Source organism: Camelina sativa, chromosome 18 (assembly GCF_030686135.1).
Source record: "Camelina sativa cultivar CO46 ecotype springtype chromosome 18, ASM3068613v1".
Taxonomy (NCBI): domain Eukaryota; kingdom Viridiplantae; phylum Streptophyta; class Magnoliopsida; order Brassicales; family Brassicaceae; genus Camelina; species Camelina sativa.
The window spans coordinates 6196821-6219631 of record NC_141897.1 but is presented as its reverse complement, the minus strand read 5'-3'; the positions used below and the strand labels follow the sequence as shown (position 1 = coordinate 6219631).

Here is a 22811-nt window from a genome sequence, read left to right as displayed (position 1 = left end):
TGCAAAAAGAAAGAAAAGGAAAAATTGTTAATACGATCCAAAGTAATATCATGCATGTTAGCTGATAGATAGAAGTAGTGACACAATCAGGTAATATTTTAAAAACAATCATGCATGTCAGCCACGTAAAATCAATGTAAATTTAGTTTAAAACAATCATGCATGTCGGCCACGCAACATCAAAGTAGTATGACTAGTAAAGATGGATGTATACAATAATGCACAAGAAGAAATGGACGTAACTTCATAAAACAAATTTATTATTAGAAAAAAAAGAGAACATGAAAGACATGATTATTATTAGAAAACAAAGAGAACCCAAAGCATTCATGAAAGATATTCACGATTATTAGCAAGAAAACAAAATAAAATTCATAAAATTTTCCTAATTCATGCTGCCCAATCAGATTTTCCAGTCTTTCGCTCCAGAAATTTAATCTTCTCTTCTTCATTTGGCAACGACATGAAGATTTGGCGACCATTCTCATCTGAAGCAAGATAATCAATTGCAGTCCAATACAACTCACTTTCATGGTTAAGAAGAGTCATCTTTGTGAGCTCTTGCATACACACAGCACAACTAAACGGATTTAGAGATTCAAAAGTCTCACGGCCACCTTTCCAAAATTGTCCTTGGTCTTCGAGAGCGGTTGTGATACGATCCCACTTATCTGGTTGAGCTCGTTTACGAGAAGATGAAGCTACATCTTTACCTTTCCCACGACGCGATTTTCCAATCGGTCCCAGTGGTGTCAGTTCTTCATCCGAGTCGTTCACTTGTATCAATGGACTCGGTGGATCAGGACGTAGTTGACTTGGTCCGGCACGAGGTTGCCATCCCTCATTTACCGAAACATTGACTCGAGCATACAAACGATCAAGTAGAGGAATGTCTTTCAGAGGATGTGACCTTAGCCTAGATGCTTCTGGACAACTCTGAAAACAAATATAAAGATAAAAAGTATTAATATAGATAATATTATATTTATGTATGTATATATAATATGAAATAAGTTTAACATTAATTAAAATTACTTACACTTATTAGCTCATTCCACCAATCAGCTGACATGTCGAGCTCTCCAAATTCATTGAATCCCAATCCAGTAGCTGTTCGTGTGATCCTCTTGTAAACATCGTACTGCTTTTTTATGTGATCCATCCGGTTTTTGAAAGTTTTCCACGGAAGATCCAAACCAAAACGTTTGAGAAATTCAGCTCGAACACTTTGTCGACCAATTTCGTCAAGACATGTACCCTTCCAGTGACCTTTGTCATTTTGATCATTGCACAATTGCAATAATCCATGACTCAGTTCACGATTCCACACAAATTTTATCTAAATATTTTAATACAATCAATCACATTGATAAACACTTAAAAATATGAGAGACGAAAACTAGAACACTAATAAAAAAAAATAAAGAAGAAGAAATAAGAGAGAGGGTCACCTGGGAAGATGGTGTTGAAGAACCTTCATTTTGATTTGCCATATTGTCCTACACGGAAAAAAAATTCAATAAACGTTTGCATGTTTGGATTTATGTAAGCTTAAAATATATAGATTGAAACCTTACCTGAATTATCTCTTAACCTTTTGTGAAGTGATAATTATTGGGTTGAGCTGTTGATATATATAGACTTAAATTTTTAAACTATCAAGAATTATATTAAAGATATTATACGTAAAATTAGCGATTTTGTGAATAAATTTTAAATATATATTTTCGAAAATTTTAATTTTAAATTTGAATAAAAGAATATTGAAAGCATATTCGAGTATATTGTTGATTATTTGGACTCAAGTCAAATATTTTTTTACCAGAATATTTTTGTTTCAAAATTAATATATTTTAAGTGATAATTATTTAAAAATAATACCCCAAACTCTCTTAAATCCAGCGTCATAACGCTTTACTTGTTATAGCAGTTATCATTTTCTTTAACATGTGTGAAAGGGATAAAATTATTTTTAATTGGCGTTAGAGCATGGGCGTTTGACACATAAGGCTTGCAAAAACGCTTTGCCAATCTAGCTTATAATATGCTTATAACGCGTGCGACAACAACTGCAACTTCTTTTGCTTGTTAATGTTCTCTCCATTTCTTGGGTTCACGACGAGTATTAATTGCTCTTTCCTTATGGTTTTATCACAAAGACTATTCCTTTTACAAAAATCTCACTCTTTTGCAAGTGCCCATGTTACCAAATCACATAATTCTATCCCCAAGTCGATCAAAAATCTTGAATCGGATCTGGTCTGTAACGCACACCAGGCATTCGACGAAATTCCTGACATAAATGTCATTTCTGCTACAGCGGTGATTGGTCGCTTTGTGAAGCAAAACAGGCATGTAGAGGCAAGTCATGCCTTCAAAAGATTGTTGTGTTTGGGCATAAGGCCAAACGAGTTCACGTTTGGCACCGTCATTGGGTCTTCTTCATCTTTGAGAGATATCAAATGGGGTAAGCAGCTACATTGCTATGCATTAAAGGTGGGACTTTCGTCGAATGTGTTTGTGGGTAGTGCTGTTTTGAACTGTTATGTGAAGCTGAGTACGCTGGTAGATGCTCGTAAGAGTTTTGATGATACCAGAGACCCAAACGTAGTTTCCATTACCAATTTGATAAGTGGGTACCTTAAGAAACATGAGTTTGAGGAAGCCCTTTCCTTGTTTAGAACAATGCCGGGGAAAAGTGTTGTTACTTGGAACGCAGTTATAGGAGGGTTTAGCCAGACGGGGCAGAACGAAGAAGCTGTGAATACGTTTGTGGATATGTTAAGGGAAGGAGTGGTGATGCCTAACGAATCAACCTTCCCTTGTGCTATAACAGCCGTGTCCAATATAGCCTCTCAGGGTGCTGGTAAAAGTATACACGCTTGCGTTATTAAGTTCTTGGGTCAGCAATTTAGTAATGTTTATATTGGGAACTCTCTGGTAAGTTTCTACTCAAAATGTGGAAACATGGAAGATAGTCTTCTGGCTTTCAACAAGATCCAAGAAGAAGAACGGAACATTGTATCTTGGAACTCTATAATATGGGGTTATGCGCATAATGGAAGAGGAGAAGAAGCTATAGCCATGTTTGAGAAAATGGTCAGCGACACAAACCTGAAACCAAACAATGTGACACTTCTTGGACTATTATTTGCATGTAACCACTCGGGCCTAATTCAAGAAGGGTACATGTATTTTAAAAAAGCAGTGAATGGTTATGATGATCCAAACCTGCTACAACCAGAGCATTATGCTTGTATGGTGGATATGCTCTCTAGGTCAGGTCATTTCAAAGAGGCAGAGGAGCTTATCAAAAGTATGCCTCTTGACCCAGGAATTGGGTTTTGGAAGGCGTTGCTTGGGGGATGCCAGATTCACTCAAACAAGCGTCTGGCTAAATTAGTAGCGTCTAAGATCTTGGAGATGGATCCCAGAGATGTTTCATCATACGTAATGCTTTCAAATGCTTACTCTGCTGCGGGAAAGTGGCAGAATGTGTCAGAGATAAGGAGGAAGATGAAGGAATTGGGTTTAAAGCGTGTCACAGGATGTAGTTGGATTGAAGTTAGGTCGTGTCTTTGTGAATGCTGACAAGAATAACGAACTTAAGGGTGAAGTGTATAGGATGCTGACACTTATTACACAACACCTTAGAGGAAGATGAATGTGGTTAAAAATTGCGAATGCAACTCTTAAGATGTATAACACAATCTCCTTGTGGGCTTCTATGCCGATTAGTACTGTAATTTATATTAAGAGCTTATAAGACTGAATTGCATAGAAATTACTTCAATCAAACAATAAAACAAGAATGTGTCTCTCTCTATCTGTCTACTCCTCTCTCTATTTTCTTCTCCAGATAAGAAAAGAAAAACGCTTAGCAAAATGTGATTTTTGTTGGGAGATACTCATTAATTTAAAGGTTTCCTCAATTTACTGAAGGGTGAAAGAGAAAAGTGGAACAATTTTTAAACTCCATTGACGTGTTTGCCCAACCTTAAACACTCAAGAGTACAACTAATGTTTTTGTTCCATACATTCTCAAAAAAAGAGTTTGAAAGTCACTGTTTCAAGTACAAAGCCTTTTGTACAGTGCCTATATCAAGTACAGATGCCTTGTTTATTAGCTAAATTATAATTAAGATAAAAAAAAAAAAAAAAGGTGAAAACCACATTGGTCTCTCACTTTTTCCCATGTAAAAGTTTTCGGTGGATGAATCGTGTGAGCCCATTTCAATCTCTCTACTGAGTCTACCCCAAACTGGCCACGGTGATCCGTCGCGCCCTAACCGTACCTCCAAGAACTTTCCAGTTTCCACCACTCGGTAGCGCGTGAGTACCACCACCGGATCCCTCCCATGGCGTTCGAAGGATTCCCACCTCTAATCGCCGACCAGCTCCACTACTTACTCAATCACTCTCCTGATTCCATTAAGGTAATAAATAACATCGCCCAATTTCAAAACCGGATTCAAGCGTCGAATCATCTCCTCAATTTGATCAGAGAATTAGGGTTTGATAAGTCGATTTTGTTTCCATGTAGATTGAAAATGTCTGGTCTGGTAACAAGATTAATCCCAAGATCCTCGATCGCTTTACTTTGGTGATACCTTACTGTCTCGAAACGATTAAATGTAAGTTAGTTGTTTCCCTTTCGGAGATTTTTGGTTAAATTGAAGCTGAAGGTTCTTTATTAATTTCGTGTTCATATCGTTGGCAGGGGATGTTATTTACAATTCAGAGTATGCATTTGATCCTCCTGATTTCGTATTTGGACCCGACGATGAAGATTTTATGCCGTGTACTAGCACTATTACTCCTGATGATGATGATCATATATCTTCGCTGAAGAAGGCTTTGTCTGAGTGGGATAACGAAGACTCTACGCGGTTGCTTGTTCTCATTCAAGGATTGAGGTTGTTTCCTTCAAATCTAACCCTTTTTTTTTAGGCTTTTTTTTTTTTTTGTTTTTTGCGTTTGAGTAATCGATGTTTCTCTTTTGTTTAGGGATCAATATGTGGCTTACCAAAGAAGGAGTGTCGGCCAAGTTGATGATGATCGCGTCAAGTTTGAGATTAGTACCGTGTTAACTCGCAAGGTATCATGCAGGCATTTACACCTTCATAGCTAATGTTTGGTGTTATATTGTTTGAATGGCTAAGCATATTGTTTCCGTTTACTGTTAGGCTTGTCACTGTAACCACCATTTTTAGTTAGAACTTCCATTGTTATCATTGTTAATGTTTTTCTCATTCTCAGGGAATTGAAATGCAAAGGGCTTCAGGAGTTGACAAGGTATATATTGCTCTTAAGTTTCTTTGTGAAGTAAGACGCATTGTATGCATTTGACTTTCTATTAACTTTAGTGTAGCCAGAGGAAGTCAAGTTTGCAGTACCTCTTGTGATGGATATGAACATCAACAAAATGGTGGTTGGGTGCCCTTGGAAGCATCAGCAGAAAATTTATCTTCAGGTTTTCTCCTCGTTCCTATATAAGTCTCTTTTATCTATTCTTCACTCTTTTAAAAAATTGCTAGCATCTTCTTAATAAACTGGTTACGGATGCAGGTAGTGTACCCGATTCTTCGGAAATTTGAATCAACAGCTTCAGCACCTCGTTTGAGATTAGTGTCATCTTCTGAATTAAAAGCGCTATTCTCTGTTGAGGATGTTAAACTTCCTCCATGGATGGACGGGATGTAAGTTACATGTGCACACAGTTTACGATACCTGCAAGCCATGCATGTTCTAATCGCTATGTTTAACACCCCCTTAAATTTATATTTCGAAGGTGCTTGGCTGAATATCTTCCCCATCTCGAAGAAACCCTTGAGAGACAAGTAAGTTGAACTAAATCTTCTCACACATATGTAATTAATTTGTCGATATGAGGGCCTTATCAAGCTGATTTCTAGATCCAGGAAGCTGTTTCTGCAATTGATTTAAGGAGGAGTTTTATTGAGGCATTGACTATTTTTCTTGGAAGACCTCTTGAAGCTAATCCTGTAAGCATTTCTTGGTACACCTTGGCATATGTTTAGAGATATTTCCGAGCTGCTTAAATTTCTTATTTGTTTTTCTTGCTAGACCTTTTGCCGTCAGGCTACATTCCTTACTTCCTCTGGACAATTTACTTTCATGGTAATTACAATCACTACTCAGGACTTATTGTTTTTTCTTTAAACAAATTATACTCAAGCTTTGCCAAAGTGGATTTTGGGTTCAATTGCATTTATTCATGTTTCAAACATGTCTTCTAGAGAACTCGTTTCACAGTAAATATGTAGGAGTGGATAACTAGGGTTTTGGCTTTGTTGTAGGTTCATTTCTTCTTTTCAACTCAATTTCCAAAGCAGCAACCAACTCTAATGCTTCAGAGTTGTCAGGTATCAAACTAATTTGTTATTGAATCAAACAAAAGGCTTTGGGTTTCTCTTTATTTCTTTAGGTATTAAGAATTGATAAGCTTTTGATTTGCAGCATTTAAACCAATCGAGCGTACCTGTAAAATCAAACCTCCTCAGTGAGTATCCATGGAGTCCAAGATGGGAAGTGGGTCGAATGGCTGAGCGACTGTGGTTAGTCTCTTTGGACTCTTTCTTAGATATCTCATTAACTAATTCTCCATCCTAACATTCAAGAGCGTACTACTTTTTACAGTGGTTTCTTGACCGATGAGGCTGTGAACTTCAAAAAATATTGTAACGAAGTTGTGCTCCAACATTAGAGTATTTGCTGCCTAAAGTGAGTTTGTATTAAATATCTTTGTCACACTCCCCCTGCTATGTTAACTCAAATGGAGTACATTTCTGTTTCAAGGGAAATACTAAATGACAATTAAAAGCTCTTTTCCTTGATTTCAACATTTTCTCGATTAGCTCTGTTTCCTTTTTCCAGTCATAAAAGTTTTCAATTTACAGACTTCAGTTGCATATTAGAAAAGAGAAAAAAGGGATCGAGAGGGGCTTGTGGTTCGGAGAGTTTGAAGTTTCTAGAATTAAGTCTTTGGTTTTCAATCGATTAAGAGAAGGTAAGAGTTGAACTACCGGTTAAGAAGGTAACTGAGATTTCAATGACGGATCGACCTGACATGTCTAGTGAAAGATACACAACATCATGTATGTTTCATTCCTTGACTCATAGATAAGTGTCAGTATGAGATCATCTTAACGGAGCTACATAATCTGTACCAAGTCATTTGTTCTTACATTTCAGTTCCTTTTCAAGACGAGATTTCGATTCACTATCTCGATCTTTTCCAGATGTTACAATCTCCAAGTATACTAAATCTGAATAGATTATGATATATATATATATAATTATATGAGATGCTATTTGAAAATACTAATAGTAAAAGATGGGTTGTTCGTTTCGCTGCTGTAACTATCTGCGACTGTTGTTCGTTTCGCTGCTGTAACAATCTGCGACTGTTGTTCGTTTCGCTGCCGTAACTATCTGCGACTGTTGTTCGTTTGCTGTAAGTACTTGCAGCTGTGGCAGACACAGGTATAGTTGTTCGTTTGCTTGCTGCATGTGCCTACGTCATGACGCTGCAGCAAATACTGTGACCTGCATCTAACATTTTCAAACGTTGTTTCGATTCAACGGTTAAAAACGTAGAGGCAGCCGCTGTCGCAGCCACAACCGCCTGTGTCAACCAAACGAACAAGCCCATTGTATTAAGAAAATGTACAACTGTCTTTTAAATTTATTTAGTAACTAGGTGATATCCCGTGCTACAGCACGAGATTATATATTTTGTTAATTACTTTTTTTGTAATTTGTATTTTATAATGTCATTTTTTATTTTGACTTATTTTATTTGTTTATATAGTGTTTATTTGTATATTTGGGGTTATACAGTAAATTGGAAATTTTAATAGAGTAAGTAGTTTGTAAAATGTAGTTTTTCACGGAAACAGACATACCGCAATATTGGATAGTAGTTTTGTAAGAGAATAGATACTTCGCATTATCGGATAGTAGTTTTGTAAGATGATAGACACACCACAATATCAAATAGTAGTTTTGTAAGAGGATGAATTTTTCTTTATTTTGGTTTGTCGTCGAAAAAGGAGAAGTTGCTTATTTTTAGTGCGAGATATATTTCAATCGTTAGGAAACCATTGTATTTATAGTGAGATTAAATATATATTGGTTATCATTTAGAAGTTAATATAATATTTGATATATCAAATCTCAGCAAATAAAAAAACCAATTTAATTTATAGTTTGATAAAAATACATGTTTTAGCGGGTTTAACTCAAACATTTTTTATATTTTAAAATCTTTAAGAGTGAAAATATTAATATTACTTAAATATTTTATAGACTTAAACATATTATAATATTTTTCTTTCGACAGAGTTCAAATATTTATAATAATTTAAACATTCTATAAAAATTTAAATATTTATAATCTCTTAAAAAATTTTAAAAAACGTAAATATATTATAATATGTTTACTTTTTAAAAGTTTAAATATGCTCAAATATAGAACCAAATTAAACTGTTAAATTTGGATATCTGATAAACCAAGTTTCCTGTTCATTTGTACTCAAAACATATTAGTCATATATTTATAGTGATTATGAACCATATTCCAAAATATTTAGTCGATGTGGGATATACAATACACATTTTCTGTAAATTAGTTTACAACTTTACATATATATAATTTCTGCGGTTTTTATTTTTTCCATCTATACTAATCATAATTAATTACTATAATTTCGTTAAGAAAATATTAAAAAAACTAAACTGAATGAAGATTTGTTTTTATTTAATTGTATTAAGTTGATTTGTTGTTTCCGTAAATATCTCACAATATAAAAGCAAATTAAATAAGGTTACATATATATAAAATTTCGTATTTAATTTATTGATTATTTTGGAAGCAACAAAGTCACAATTGATAAGTATTAAAGATTTTCTTATTATTATTAATATTCATAATAATTATAGGGATTAAGTATGGTAGCAGTTAATATTTGATATTACTGAAGCCATTAAATACTCTGATACCAGTTTCCTGTTTGGTTGTGTGTTTAACTATTCTTGAATCAAATAATATACATGATCCGAAAATTATTAATTTGGAGAACAAACAGATCCACAAATTTTTTTCTTCTATTTTCGGGTCAGAGATGATCCGCGTCCCGACGCGGTTAGTTTTAAGTGATCGACCCAAGGGTATAATGGTCATTTAGATAAATCGAAACTATAAGTTAATTTACTTAAATTAAGTGATTCTCTAATCATATTTACTGAAAAACCTACCAAAACAAAGTCACAGTCCAATTTGAGTCTAGTGAGTACTTTAGCTTTAATAGAATAGATTTATCATTTTCTGTAGGTTTATATATAGTTTTTTGCAATTACATTTTTATTCTCGAATATTCTTAACAACTACATCATTTTAATATGTAATTTGAATTTTAAGATATTAACAAACGAGAAACCATCATATTCAATATATTGTTACTGTAAATTTGATAATTATGCTGCATATACAATTATTTTTTCATATTTATAATATCTTGTAAAAATTTTCTTCATAAATCAAAATTTAAATCCGAGTCTCAACCTAACAATTTTTTTATTTGAATATGTTTAACATTCTTCAACCATGAAATGAAATGAAAATATTTCATGAGAAATCATTACAAATTAAATTTAATCGTAAATTAGAAAAGAATTTATACAGTAGTAATACTGTAGTATTGCTTTTATTCCCCTTTTTTTTGGTTCAAAATTGTATAGTTCGCCATTTTTTTTATCAACAGAATTAAAATTTGAGGAATTGCATTGTATAACAAAAAAATTAAATAATTCACTCATTGACTATAGTAACCACTAAAAGCTTATATTGTCTATATTTTCTATAAGATTTCTAAAACTAACCCTAAACTACCACCTCCTACAATCACCTAACACCACTTCCAGCCGCCACCACCACCACCGGCCTTTGTCCAACCACCAGCTTCCATCCAGCCATTGGCCGCTGTTCAGCCTCTGGTCGTCGGCCAGCTCCGACCGCCGACCACCACCTCCAATCCCGTCCAGCCACCGATCACCATCCATCACTTCCACCTCCAATCGCCGGCCAACTTCGGCTGCCGGCTGTCATCAAGCCGCCCACCACTTCCACTTCCGATCGCCAGCTACCTCGAGCCACCACCACCACCACTAGTAATTTTAATTATCTCTAATCCTATTTCTAATTTTTTTTTTCAAATTATCTGCTATATTCTTAGTTTTATTTATAATTTTGGCCTTTAAAATTTCGCCATTTTCTATTAAAAAAACTTAATAATCATAAACAAAGTACCATAAACCCTAAACGACCGACCCCTCTTTCTTCGGTATATGAAAATAAACAAAGAAAATGAAATTTCGTAATTAGAGGACCCAAAAAGATTCTCTCCCATGGAAGCTTTGAGTCACGTCGGCATTGGCCTCTTCCCATTCCAATTATGTCGACTACCACCGGCGACGACGAAGCTCCGGCGTAGTCATAACACCTCCAATACTACTACTATTTGTTCCGCCAGCAAATGGGCCGACCGTCTTCTCTCCGACTTCAATTTCACCTCCGATTCTTCCTCCTCCGTCTCCACCGCCACTCTCGTCTCTCCGCCACCATCTATTGATCGTCCCGGACGACACATTCCCATTCCCATCGATTTCTACCAGGTATTGGGAGCTCAAACGCATTTCTTAACTGATGGAATCAGAAGAGCATTCGAAGCTAGGGTTTCGAAACCGCCTCAATTTGGTTTTAGTGACGACGCTTTGATCAGCCGGAGACAGATTCTTCAAGCTGCTTGTGAAACTCTGTCGAATCCTCGGTCTAGAAGAGAGTACAATGAAGGTCTTGTTGATGATGAGGAAGCTACAGTCATCACTGAGGTGCCTTGGGAAAAGGTAATTTCAATTCGATTCGGAATAATCTTTTCTTTTTTTTGATTCCTAAAGTGGATAAATAAAAGAACTTTCTCATGTTCTCTCTTTGGATATCTACTGAAGGTTCCTGGTGCTCTCTGTGTATTGCAAGAAGCTGGTGAGACTGAGGTTGTTCTTCGGGTAGGAGAAGCTCTGCTTAAGGAGAGGTTACCTAAGTCGTTTAAGCAAGATGTGGTTTTAGTTATGGCGCTTGCGTTTCTTGATATCTCCAGGGATGCCATGGCATTGGATCCACCTGATTTTATTACTGGTTATGAGTTTGTTGAGGAGGCTCTGAAGCTTTTGCAGGTAATTTGACTTTTTTTTTTGGGATAGTTTGATGAATTTGGATGCGTTAGTTTTGGATTGATACTTTTGTTCTTGGGTTTTGTGTAGGAGGAAGGAGCAAGTAGCCTTGCACCAGATTTACGTGCACAAATTGATGAGACTTTGGAAGAGATCACTCCACGTTATGTATTGGAGCTTCTTGGCTTACCGCTTGGTGATGAGTACGCAGAAAAAAGAGTAAATGGTTTAAGAGGTGTACGCAATATTTTGTGGTCTGTTGGAGGAGGTGGAGCATCAGCTCTTGTTGGGGATTTAACCCGTGAAAAGTTTATGAATGAGGCTTTTTTACGAATGACAGCTGTTGAGCAGGTGTACAATTCGATACTTTTCTTCTTTCTTTATCACGACTCAACTAAGTTCCTCATTCTCATTTATGTCCCTGGGTTGTAGGTTGATCTTTTTGTAGCTACTCCAAGCAATATTCCAGCCGAGTCATTTGAAGTTTATGAAGTTGCACTTGCGCTTGTGGCTCAAGCTTTTATTGGTAAGAAACCACGCCTGTTACAGGATGCTGATAGACAATTCGAGCAACTTCAGCAGGCTAAAGTAATGGCTATGGAGATTCCTGCGATGTTGTATGATACACGGAATAATTGGGAGATAGACTTTGGTCTGGAAAGGGGACTCTGTGCGCTGCTTTTAGGCAAAGTTGATGAATGCCGTACTTGGCTGGGCTTAGACAGTGAGGATTCACAATATAGGAATCCAGCTATTGTGGAGTTTGTCTTGGAAAATTCAAATCGTGATGACAATGATGATCTCCCTGGACTCTGCAAATTGTTGGAAACCTGGTTGGCAGGGGTTGTCTTTCCTAAGTTCAGAGACACCAAAGATAAAAATTTTAAACTTGGGGACTATTATGATGATCCCATGGTTTTGAGTTACTTGGAAAGAGTGGAGGTAGTTCAGGGTTCTCCTTTAGCTGCTGCTGCAGCAATGGCAAGGATGGGAGCCGAGCATGTGAAAGCTAGTGCTTTGCAGGCACTGCAGAAAGTTTTTTCTTCTCGCTATGCAGATAGAACCTCAGATGAACCCAAGGATGCGCAGGAGACGGTGTATAGTGTAGATCTTGTTGGTAACAACGTAGGCCATGATGGTGAGCCTGCTGTCTTTATTACAGAAAATGAAAGACCCTCTGAGAACGTTGATACATACGATTATGTAGTTCAAGGTGGGGTCTCAAAGAGTAGCATTGATGCAGTTACTGTTGATAATTCCATTGCCGATATGGTAAAAGAGGCAAGTGTGAAGATCCTAGCTGCTGGTGTGGCTATTGGAATGATTTCACTATTCACCCAGAAGTATTTGCCTCAAAGAAGCAGCTCATCATTTCAACGCAAGGATATGCCTTCTTCTATGGAATCTGACATTGCTACCATAGGTATGATTAAACGATGCAGTTTTCATTTAAGTTCATTACTCAAAATAATCATGTTTTGTGAGGTTAGAACATAGTTCCCAAGATAATTGAGTTTCCCCTGGAGTTGTTCAAAACTATTCCAATTTCTTGACAAGAAAGAAAGTTATTCATTTACTTACATACGTCCCAAAAGTATTACCGAGATTAACAAGTTACTGAGTAAATATCACTCTGAACATGTACATTCACTGCTTGAATTTTTTGATGAAACTGTAGACAGAAATTTCGATTTCACTATCAATATATCTGTTTAGGATAACGTAGGATCACATATCTTACTGTGGCTTTGTACAATCTTTTTCTAATTTAGGGTCAGCGAGAACTGAGGATTCAGAAGCACTTCCCAGAATGGATGCTAGGACTGCAGAGAGTATAGTCTCCAAGTGGCAGAAGATCAAGTCTCAGGCTTTTGGGCATGATCACCGCATAGAAATGTTGCCAGAGGTAAGGGAATAGGTCCGCAGTTCAATCGATGATGCGAAAGCTGTTGACCTGGTTGTACTGTTTGGAACTTGCCTGGTGCCTTTTATGATTCTGGTTATTTATAGGTTTTGGATGGGCGAATGCTGAAGATATGGACTGACAGAGCAGCTGAAACTGCGCAGCTTGGGTTGGTATATGATTATACACTGTTGAAACTGTCTGTTGACAGTGTGACAGTCTCAGCAGATGGAACCCGGGCTCTGGTGGAAGCAACTCTGGAGGAGTCTGCTTGTCTATCTGATTTGGTTCATCCAGAAAACAACGCCACAGATGTCAGAACCTACACAACAAGATACGAAGTCTTCTGGTCCAAGTCAGGGTGGAAAATCACTGAGGGCTCTGTGCTTGCATCATAATATGCCATATAGCATACTTAAGCTTGCAATATTTTCTTTGTTTAGTAAATTTTCTCTCTAAGTTAGTGTTTATAAATGAACACAGAAAAGTAACGTTATTGGCACATCCTCATCCTTGATCTATTCTATGACATGAGTGATAAAATATGAATTCTTTCGCAATCAGGTACAATTTATGTCCGGAACTTTGACTTATCTTACATGCAAGCCTTTCACAATATAAGGATAAGTTCGGAGACTCCTGTCTGGTTTATGTAGAATAAACGTGCTCTAGTTATCATCAGGTCAAACGTGCTCTAGAGAAGGATTTGGTAAATCTCCAGCCAGATGATTTTACGTTCTCGGTTCTAGGTAACAAGCTGAGGCCAAACATTTCCTTTGGCATTCGACATGGCTCAACAAATCCAAGCAGCTTAGCCACAAGAGAAGCACTCTCTTTTATGTGTTCCATGTCTTGGGTGTTTTTCCACAATTTGTGCGCCACCTGCAAGCTTCTCTGCTTTGAGTTCACCTCCACACCCCATTTTTGGTAAAGTTCTATTCTTTGGCTCCATGGAAACTTCTTTGGTATTTGTTTGGAAAGCCATTCCTTTTCGCGTGTGAGCGCCTTCACTGTTTGTATCCTGATTAGAAACCAAAGGAACTGGTTAGCATAATATGGCTAAATGATTGATATTGATGAGACTTGTTGAAAAAATGTTCCAGGAAAAAACCTTGATGCTTCCATGTCATTAGACATCGTCTGCTTCAGAAAAGATAGCCTTCTAAGTTCAACCTCCATATAAACATAGTCAGAAGGATCGCCTTTGAAGAGCAAGAAGAAGTAGGTTCTATGAACCAATGGTACATTGCACACTCCCCAAAGCTCAATTATTTGCCTTCGTTGTCTCTCGAAGTCTGAAGAATTGGTTGAATGTTGTCCATTAGATGCTAACTGTAGTTTCTCCAGGGAAGCCGCTGTGGAATCTGTTTCCTTAGGTTTTTCTTCTTCAACCTGCATTTGGTGATCATTCAAACTGTTGAGAAACGACACAAAATTTTGTCTCCCCTAGAAAAGATTTTTTTGACTTACCAAATCATCAGCCTGCTCTCTCTCTGATTGATTGGTGGCATCTGTGGTTACTTCATTTATATCCTGAGGATTTGGCAATGCATTCTTGTTTCCTCTAATGCTATATGTAGGGCTTTCCGGTCCGATCTCCATTCTTTCTGTTCTTGTGGGTGCATATGAAATCCCAAAATCTAGATCCGGCGTTGAGTCAATTGAGTGGTGCTGCTTTGCCATTTCTTCAAGCCCTGCTACAAATTCATGGAAGCTGTTGCCTGTCTCAGGATCATAGTCTTTCAGGCTACGCGCATCAATGGAGGTTGAACTCCCTGAATCAAAGGAAACGCTCGAAGTGTTGGAAGTCTTGCTTACTGGTCTTCCAGGAGACGCTTTTAGCTCCATCATTCTCCAGGTAGGTGATGTATTATTATTAACTTCCAAATTCTCAAACCAATGAGGAGACCTAACACTCAAGAGATTCTCTCTGCAACTTCGGCTTCTTTTGGTAGTAAAATATTCTGGACTCTTAAGTTCTCTTCTAAAGGAGGGTGACAGTTGTTGTTCTGCTGTGTGCATGCTCATAAGGTATTCAATTTTCTTCTGCATCTCCTTAACTTTTTCTTTCAAAGCCATGTAAGAAGTGTTGTTGTCAATATCATCTGTCCCAATATTTTTGCAGACAGATGATTCGTTGTAATCTCTGTTGGTGTCTTGATGCAGTTCTCTCTCCCACTTATCTCCAGATGTCGCATCCTCATCTAACTTAGCATCATCGGGTGTTAACTCCACTTCGACTGTCTCTTCTGGTTGCTTCTTCGTAGGGAATGAAATCAATTCACAGTCTTCCTTTGATTGTTGTTCTGACTGAGCATTTTCTTCTTTATTTGAGCATTGCTCAGCTTGCGTTGGGGAAGGACTCATATTCCTTTCCTCTTTCTTCATTTGTTCGTCTTCTTTCACAAATTCATGTGATTCTTGAGCTTCAACTGATGAAGCCATCTCCAAATCCGAATTCTTTAAATTTAAGTCATATATCTCAGGCTTAGCGTTTAGACACAACTCTACATCTATAGTTTTCAAGGATAAGTCAACATTATCCTTTTCTGCAGGTGCGCTAATCTCCATGTCTTCATTCTCGGCTTTCTCATTACCCGTAGGAGAGTTATAGATTTGTTCGTATCCCAGCGCTGATAAAGTTTCTTCCTTTTCTGCAGGTGTTCTTATATCCATGTCTTCATTCTCAGCTTTCTCATTCCCCGTAGAAGAGTTATAGCTTTGTTCGTATTCCAGAGCTGATAAAGTTTCTTCCTTTCCTGCAGGTGTCCTTATCTCCATGTCTTCATTCTCGGCTTTCTCATTACCCGTAGAAGAGTTATAGCTTTGTTCGTATCCTACCGCTGATAAAGTTTCTTCCTTTCCTGCAGGTGTCCTTATCTCCATGTCTTCACTCTCAGCTTTCTCATTACCCGTGGAAGAGTTATAGCTTTGTTCGTATTCCAGAGCTGATAAAGGTTCTTCCTTTTCTGTAGGTGTGCTAATTTCCACGTCTTTATTCTCGGCTTTCTCATTACCCATATAGTTATAGCTTTCTTTGTATTCTAGAGTTGGTAATGTTTCTTCCTTCCTAGGTGAGAGAACCTCAGAGATAGCTTTCTTATCAACTATGTCGTCTTGTGAGACATGGCTTTTGCCTGCTGCTGGTTGTCCACTACTCAGCTCAGCTTCAGGTTCAATGCATCTAACTTCTTTGCACACATCTTCCAGTTTTTCGTCTGTTATTTGAACCATCTCCTCCCAGCCATCGTACAGGTTATGCCTCGAAAATTGAGGCGTATTATCATCAAGCAGGAAATCATCTTCTTCAGTATTTTCCAATAACTCAAAGTTCCTCTTGGTTAAGTTATTGATAGGTTCTCCAAGATCTGTTAAATCATAGCTTCTTCTTCGGAGATCGGCATCAAAATCCATGGAGCTAAACATGGATTGTTCATCCATCCTAGAAGACCGCTCTTCTGCTGATGATTTAAGTAAATTCTCCACCTGGGATTGAGCTACATCACGTTGCCATTTTAATTCTTTCATTTGTTCCTCCATCTGCAGTTTTTGGTCAGAAGTTTCAAAGAGTTAAATAGACTTCTTAGTGGGAAAAGGAGAGCAATGTAATAAAGAAGCATTCAAGAGATCAGTGGAATCACTTTTGCAATCACTTCCTCTTTCTGTTTCAGCAAAGAGTAGAAGTCAGAGTCTCCAGAAGCAGATCCTAGATTCTTCAACTCATTCTCCATTCGAGCCAGTTCTTTTTGCAATTGCCTCACCAAAGCCTTCTCAGACACAACCATATTGACCTGAGCATTTGTCGTCACCTCTTTAGCACAGATTGCAAAGAGAAGGGTGTTTCTCGACTGTTCAACATGGCTACGTGCAGGGCTCATAGTGCATATGATAGCTGTCCTCGCATTTCCTCCCAAAGAGTTCTGAAGGATCCGAGTAAGCTTTGAGTCTCGAAACGGTATGTGCCCGTTTTTACCTTTACTGCACTTCAAAATAATTACACTGTCTGTTAAAACACCACTACTTTTGTAGAAGAGGATTTTACTAATGACATATATCCGAACCTTAGTTTGCGGATGACTGTTCCAAGAGTAAGTAAACTCCTGTTTATATGACAACCTTCTTTCAATCTTGTACCAGCAGATAAAGTCTGAGAAGCACGTTCACTTCCAGCCAGATCAACGAAGCACTTGAGAGGCAAAAAATCAAAAACATTTGTCATCAGAAAAAGAAAAAGGTTAAAAAGCTCAATCAATCTAAAACAGTAATTAATGATTGTAATTGTACAATACCACAGACGCTGCAAGAGTGCTGGAGTTGTCAGGAGAATATTCTCGACCAGTGCTTTCGATCGTCTGCAAGAAATGCATCGTTTAGCATAGCGAGAATGAAAAGTTGGAATCAAACAAAAAGGGATGGATTGATTTGACAGTACCAGCCGGAGTATTTGATGTGATCTTGAACTAGTTTCATTCAAAGAGGTTTCTCCAATCTTCCTCTGAGCTGCAACAACACTGATACATTAGTTAACGTTCAACTTATCTGAAATATTTGTAAGCCTGGCGTGTTACTCACTCTCACAGATTGTAAGAAGTTCCTCTAAATGTGTTCTGTCCTGGATGGTCTCCTCAATAAGTTTCTCAACGACGGTTCCTCTCTGGTAAAGCAAGCGGATGGAAATGAGTGGGTCTAACAATATATGATAGAGTGTATATCATAACATCGAAAAACAAGTAATGTGTACCTCTGGATCATCGAGAAGCCTCAGTGGGTTGTTATCCCCACTTAAGAGATCCCTCACAGCTTCATTGTAGATCTCAATTGCAGAGAATTTGAGAGTGAATTCGCGTTCTGAATGCTGAAGAAAATGAAAAAGAAGAGTGGTTTATTTGGCAATAAGAGACAGAGAGAGAGAGAGAGAGAGTTTAAAGAGATATCAATGCCGTAGGGTTCTTGTTCAAACCTTTTGAATGTAACAAAAAATGTCATCCATTGCAAATTCAGTGATGCCACTCATTGTGTATGTCTTCCCACTACTTGTCTGTCCATATGCGAAAATGCTTGCTGCAAAAACCAAATGTGTCAAACCAAATTCATTGTTACAAAGAAAAGTTCGATTGAAATATTCGAGGTTGTGTTTCCATTACAATTGATTCCATCGAGAACACAAAGAGCAACCTCCTTGGCTCCATCTTCATAGACTTGTTTCGTGGGAGAACTGAATCCAAACACTTTATCTGTAAAAAATTCCAAAACTTGTTTTCTTAGCATCATTATATTTATTCCACAATGCTTAATTTAGCTTTGAATATTTCTGAACATCCTACCAAATGTATATGTGGAGGGGAAGAGAGATCTCTCAGGCAAATTATTGTTGCATATTATTGTTGTGTTGTTTACACATTCCCAATCGCATATATCATTCCTCGCCTTCTCCTTCTCGTTCTGCGGTCTTACCCTTACCGAAACCAATATCTTCTCCCCCTTTCCGCTACTAGCCATTTTATAACGCCCCTCTCTTTCTTCAATACATTCCTACCGGAAGATTCAACAATATTGGAACCCCTTCCTTGAGAGGGAGAGAGACAAAAGGTTTAGATTGAGAACAAAATTTGATTTAAGAAAAACAAGAGTCAGGTAAAATCTGTAACTAGAAGAGAAACGAGTCAGGTAAAATCCCAAAATAGGTGAAAAGGCTTTTTTGGGGTTTCTTCTTCCTTAAACAAACATCTATATATTCTCTAAAACCTAAAATAAGAATGTCGACAGATTGTACCCTTTTACTCTTCCGCTAACGGTACAAATCTATGACCTGTCGTAGCTCTTAACACAAATTAGTCGCCACGAAGATCAAAATATAGATTAGACAAAATTGTATCCAATCAAATATTGAAAACAATTCTTATAACAAGGCCTCGTCAAACACACAACTGAAAACGTTGGTGGCATCATTATTCTATCTCTCTATTGTTCTTCTTCTTATATAGTTTGACATTATTCCACTAGCATACCCTAAGTGCGATTATTATTACCTCTATAAGTTGTAGAATGTTCATGTTAAAATCCGTACCGGTATATAACGATATATAGATACAAAAATTACGAATGCAACTGTTGTGTAACTAGATTAACTTTAGATGATAAGATTTCGAATTTATACCTGAATATATATTTTGCAGCGAAACGATTCAAAACGATTCGAGGTTATGTTAGCCCTCTAATTTTTGTACTTATACCGGTATCCACAACGCACACAAGTAGGAATTCGTCACACAGTGTCCCTCTCTTTAAGGAGATTTAGGGTTTTAAGTGTTTACTTGTCACACAAGAAACATATAGACCTCTCAATATTACGTCTCTGGTATGAGTTTTCTCTTTTAGAACTCTCTGTTCTCGTCTATTTATATTTCTCTAAATATCTGAATCCATGATATCATATCTATATATATACACGCATGTAACCCTAGCTAGACTTACCCGGGTTAATGTGGAATGGGCTTTTTTCCATTGGAACTTTTCCTCTTTGTTTTCTTTGACAGAAAAAAATAGTGAACCAAATAGAAAATCAAAATTGCATCAACAAAATTTATATAAATTTTTAAGGTATTTGTAAGATATTTACAAGGTATAAGATATTTATAAGGTATTTATTTATTAGATATTTATCAGGAATTTAAGGTTTTACAGTTTACACATATAAAGGTATTTTGTGTATGAGTCTATTACGCTTGATCTTATTTTTTCTGGTTAAATTAGCGGTATCCACAACGCACACAAGTAGGAATTCGTCACACAGTGTCCCTCTCTTTAAGGAGATTTAGGGTTTTAAGTGTTTACTTGTCACACAAGAAACATATAGACCTCTCAATATTACGTCTCTGGTATGAGTTTTCTCTTTTAGAACTCTCTGTTCTCGTCTATTTATATTTCTCTAAATATCTGAATCCATGATATCATATCTATATATATACACGCATGTAACCCTAGCTAGACTTACCCGGGTTAATGTGGAATGGGCTTTTTTCCATTGGAACTTTTCCTCTTTGTTTTCTTTGACAGAAAAAAATAGTGAACCAAATAGAAAATCAAAATTGCATCAACAAAATTTATATAAATTTTTAAGGTATTTGTAAGATATTTACAAGGTATAAGATATTTATAAGGTATTTATTTATTAGATATTTATCAGGAATTTAAGGTTTTACAGTTTACACATATAAAGGTATTTTGTGTATGAGTCTATTACGCTTGATCTTATTTTTTCTGGTTAAATTAGCGGTATAATTTTTATTCACACATGTATTTTTAATAAAGTTTTAAAGAGAAATATTTTTGAAAGTGGTTTCAAAAAATTACTATTTTTTAAGTTACGGGTATTAAAAACAAATTATATTTTGATCCAATGTACCTAAGTTTTTGACATCTGTATGTTCATATAATATTAGTGATGGACATTTAGACACAAATTTTTTTATTGATATCTAACAAAACATTGTAACCACTTATATCATATTTGATATTTCTAATCGTTTACTCACTCAGAAAATTTCCAATCGTTTACTCATTCACCAATATCTACATCTTATATGTCCCATACGCACCCATAGCCCTGTTCTAAAAATTGGTCAAGGCGGCCGATTCCTCGCCGGAAAGACGTTCGGCGGTGCCCGGCTGCCGAGATTTTGTTCTAATCGGAAGACAAATCAAATGCATTTAAGTAGATCAAATGCATTTGAGTAGATCTATTGATTTTAAGTAAAATTTTAGAGAAAAAGAAATAGAAAAGTGAATAAAACGAAGAAAAAAATTCGGCCACCAGAAAAAAAGGAAGAAGATGATAGTAAAATGACTTTTATACCTTCTATTAAGACTTAAGATAAAAAAACAAGCCAAAAATGTGTAACGGCTCGAACTCATGACCTTTAGAGTCATATCAACGGTCAGAACCACTAGACCAATTCTAGTTTCCATAATTTATCTTTATATAACTAATATATATACATAAAATGGAGAAAAACCCTAAAACTAGTCCCCGATTAATCCCGTTTAATCCCCGATTTTTTCTCTAGGCGCTAGGTCCACCCCGACCGCCCAACTAGCGATTTCTAAAATAGGGACCCATAGTAAGAACAGAAATTTCCAATTACCACCAGACACTCAAACACACATCTCAATTCTCGACATATTCAAACAACTACACCTTTTAAACTTGGAACAACACAACAAATCAAAAAGACCCAAAACGATATATATATATAAGATAACCAAAGTGAAACAATTTATTTTCGAAATACAGTAAACAGCAACTATACGATCCCAAATAACTAATGCCAGATGAAGACATTATACTCGACCACGGCATCTTGACCAACAAGCTTATAAGTCTGGGCCTGTGCATAGCCTCTAGCAAACCTGAAAGCGCCGGTTCCACCAATGATCGGCATCTCTCTCAACTTCGTCATTATCGCATTCCGTCCATACATCGCGAGGGTGCTTCCGTTGAAGTGTCCTTCCGTGAAAGCCAAGTTAAATACCATCGTGAAGATTAAGTCTTTCAAGTCCGTCGATGCGTACATCCCCTGAGCTCTCCCCACTTCCTTCGAGCTCGGGTCGGGTCCCTCAGTCAAGGGGTCATCAGCGATCATAATCACTCCAAATTTGATGGCAGAGGAGTTTGTTCCGGGAGCTTCAGCCACTCTGATGGCGGTAGGTTTGTCACCGGAGATGACGTCATGGAAATAAAAGTGGAGGTGGGTGAACTTCTCCGGCTTATAGCCTTGATATGGCGTCGTCGTTGTCGCGTACGCTTCGGATTCTGTAACGGTTACGGCAAGAAGAAGAATAGTTAAGAAGGGAGAAAGAAGAAATAGAAAACGTTTAGCCATGTTCGTTGTTTGTAGCTACAAAGGTTAAAAAAAATATGATACTTCAGGCTGTTGTATATGGAAATGTGATTTATTTATACACAAAACAAGATCAGTACTCAACTTTGGGTTTATATAATATTTGTGTTTATGTCGTTTCCAGATTGGTGACAACAACATGTCCGTTGACGAGGAAGTAACTAGGTTGTTCAATTTATAAACAACTAGATATTTCCACTTGTACAAATCTTGATACTATAAAATATGTAAACGATGAGGTATATACAAACAAATAAGAACGTTCCCGCAATACAAAAGACAAAAATGATTTTTTTTCCCTTTTTTTTAGTGCAAAGACAAATAAGAATAAAAACAAGATTCTGCATTGTGATACTCTGCATATATTCGATAAAAAAAAATTAGCTACATCATTAATTAATGTGGCCTAATTCATCCAAAAACTAGCTCAAAAGTTAAGGGTTACTATTTTCTGACTAATAGTCTCTCTGAAAATATGGGTGGAATATAGTCCAACAGAAACAGTTGAAATCCAACAATTCGATATCACAACAAAACATGTCACTTAAATATGCCACATAAATGAAAAACTTTTTTTTCCCGTTAGATATGGACTTTGATACTGTATTAGAAACGTGACCCAACTTAATCCAAAAACTAGCTTAAGAGGTGATTATCACGTCCTTTATATAATGTCAAAAGTCTTTATCCTAACGGATGCGAGACACTTTTGGACTCTAATATACATAAATATATATATATATATATATATGTATTTA

General features: G+C 36.7%; 3 protein-coding genes and 2 pseudogenes across 4 annotated transcripts; 3 read left to right on the top strand and 2 right to left on the bottom strand.

The window, feature by feature from the left end:
• Window positions 1–1999: 1999 nt before the first annotated feature.
• Window positions 2000–3826, top strand: LOC104760723 (pentatricopeptide repeat-containing protein At5g42450, mitochondrial pseudogene; annotated as a pseudogene).
• Window positions 3827–4028: 202 nt separating this feature from the next.
• Window positions 4029–6857, top strand: LOC104760722 (uncharacterized). 2 transcript variants are annotated; one of them, XM_010483684.3, is made up of 13 exons: window positions 4029–4436; window positions 4544–4634; window positions 4721–4916; window positions 5008–5098; window positions 5260–5295; window positions 5372–5473; window positions 5569–5699; window positions 5792–5840; window positions 5916–6005; window positions 6088–6141; window positions 6321–6386; window positions 6481–6578; window positions 6661–6857. In XM_010483684.3, the coding sequence occupies exons 1-13, from the start codon at window positions 4359–4361 to the stop codon at window positions 6725–6727; spliced, it is 1149 nt and encodes a 382-aa protein (XP_010481986.2). In that variant the 5' UTR covers window positions 4029–4358; the 3' UTR covers window positions 6728–6857. The 2 variants fall into 2 exon arrangements, with proteins under 2 accessions (XP_010481986.2, XP_087355683.1); XM_087499557.1 differs by having other exon boundaries at window positions 4130–4436; window positions 5367–5473.
• Window positions 6858–9780: 2923 nt separating this feature from the next.
• Window positions 9781–13713, top strand: LOC104771368 (protein ACCUMULATION AND REPLICATION OF CHLOROPLASTS 6, chloroplastic). The gene is made up of 6 exons (XM_087499017.1): window positions 9781–10926; window positions 11029–11253; window positions 11341–11601; window positions 11683–12673; window positions 13023–13156; window positions 13261–13713. Exons 1-6 carry the CDS (start codon window positions 10429–10431, stop codon window positions 13549–13551), a joined length of 2400 nt encoding a protein of 799 aa, XP_087355143.1. The 5' UTR covers window positions 9781–10428; the 3' UTR covers window positions 13552–13713.
• On the bottom strand, window positions 13583–18803 carry LOC104760721 (kinesin-like protein KIN-7J). The gene is made up of 12 exons (XM_087499016.1): window positions 18478–18803; window positions 18298–18387; window positions 18114–18214; window positions 17895–18008; window positions 17726–17807; window positions 17586–17653; window positions 17443–17505; window positions 17215–17339; window positions 16795–17131; window positions 14624–16693; window positions 14265–14545; window positions 13583–14174 (listed from the first exon to the last, which is right to left on the bottom strand). Exons 1-12 carry the CDS (start codon window positions 18650–18652, stop codon window positions 13832–13834), a joined length of 3849 nt encoding a protein of 1282 aa, XP_087355142.1. The 5' UTR covers window positions 18653–18803; the 3' UTR covers window positions 13583–13831.
• A 2581-nt stretch (window positions 18804–21384) lies between these two features.
• Window positions 21385–22088, bottom strand: LOC104760719 (dirigent protein 2 pseudogene; annotated as a pseudogene).
• Window positions 22089–22811: the final 723 nt, after the last annotated feature.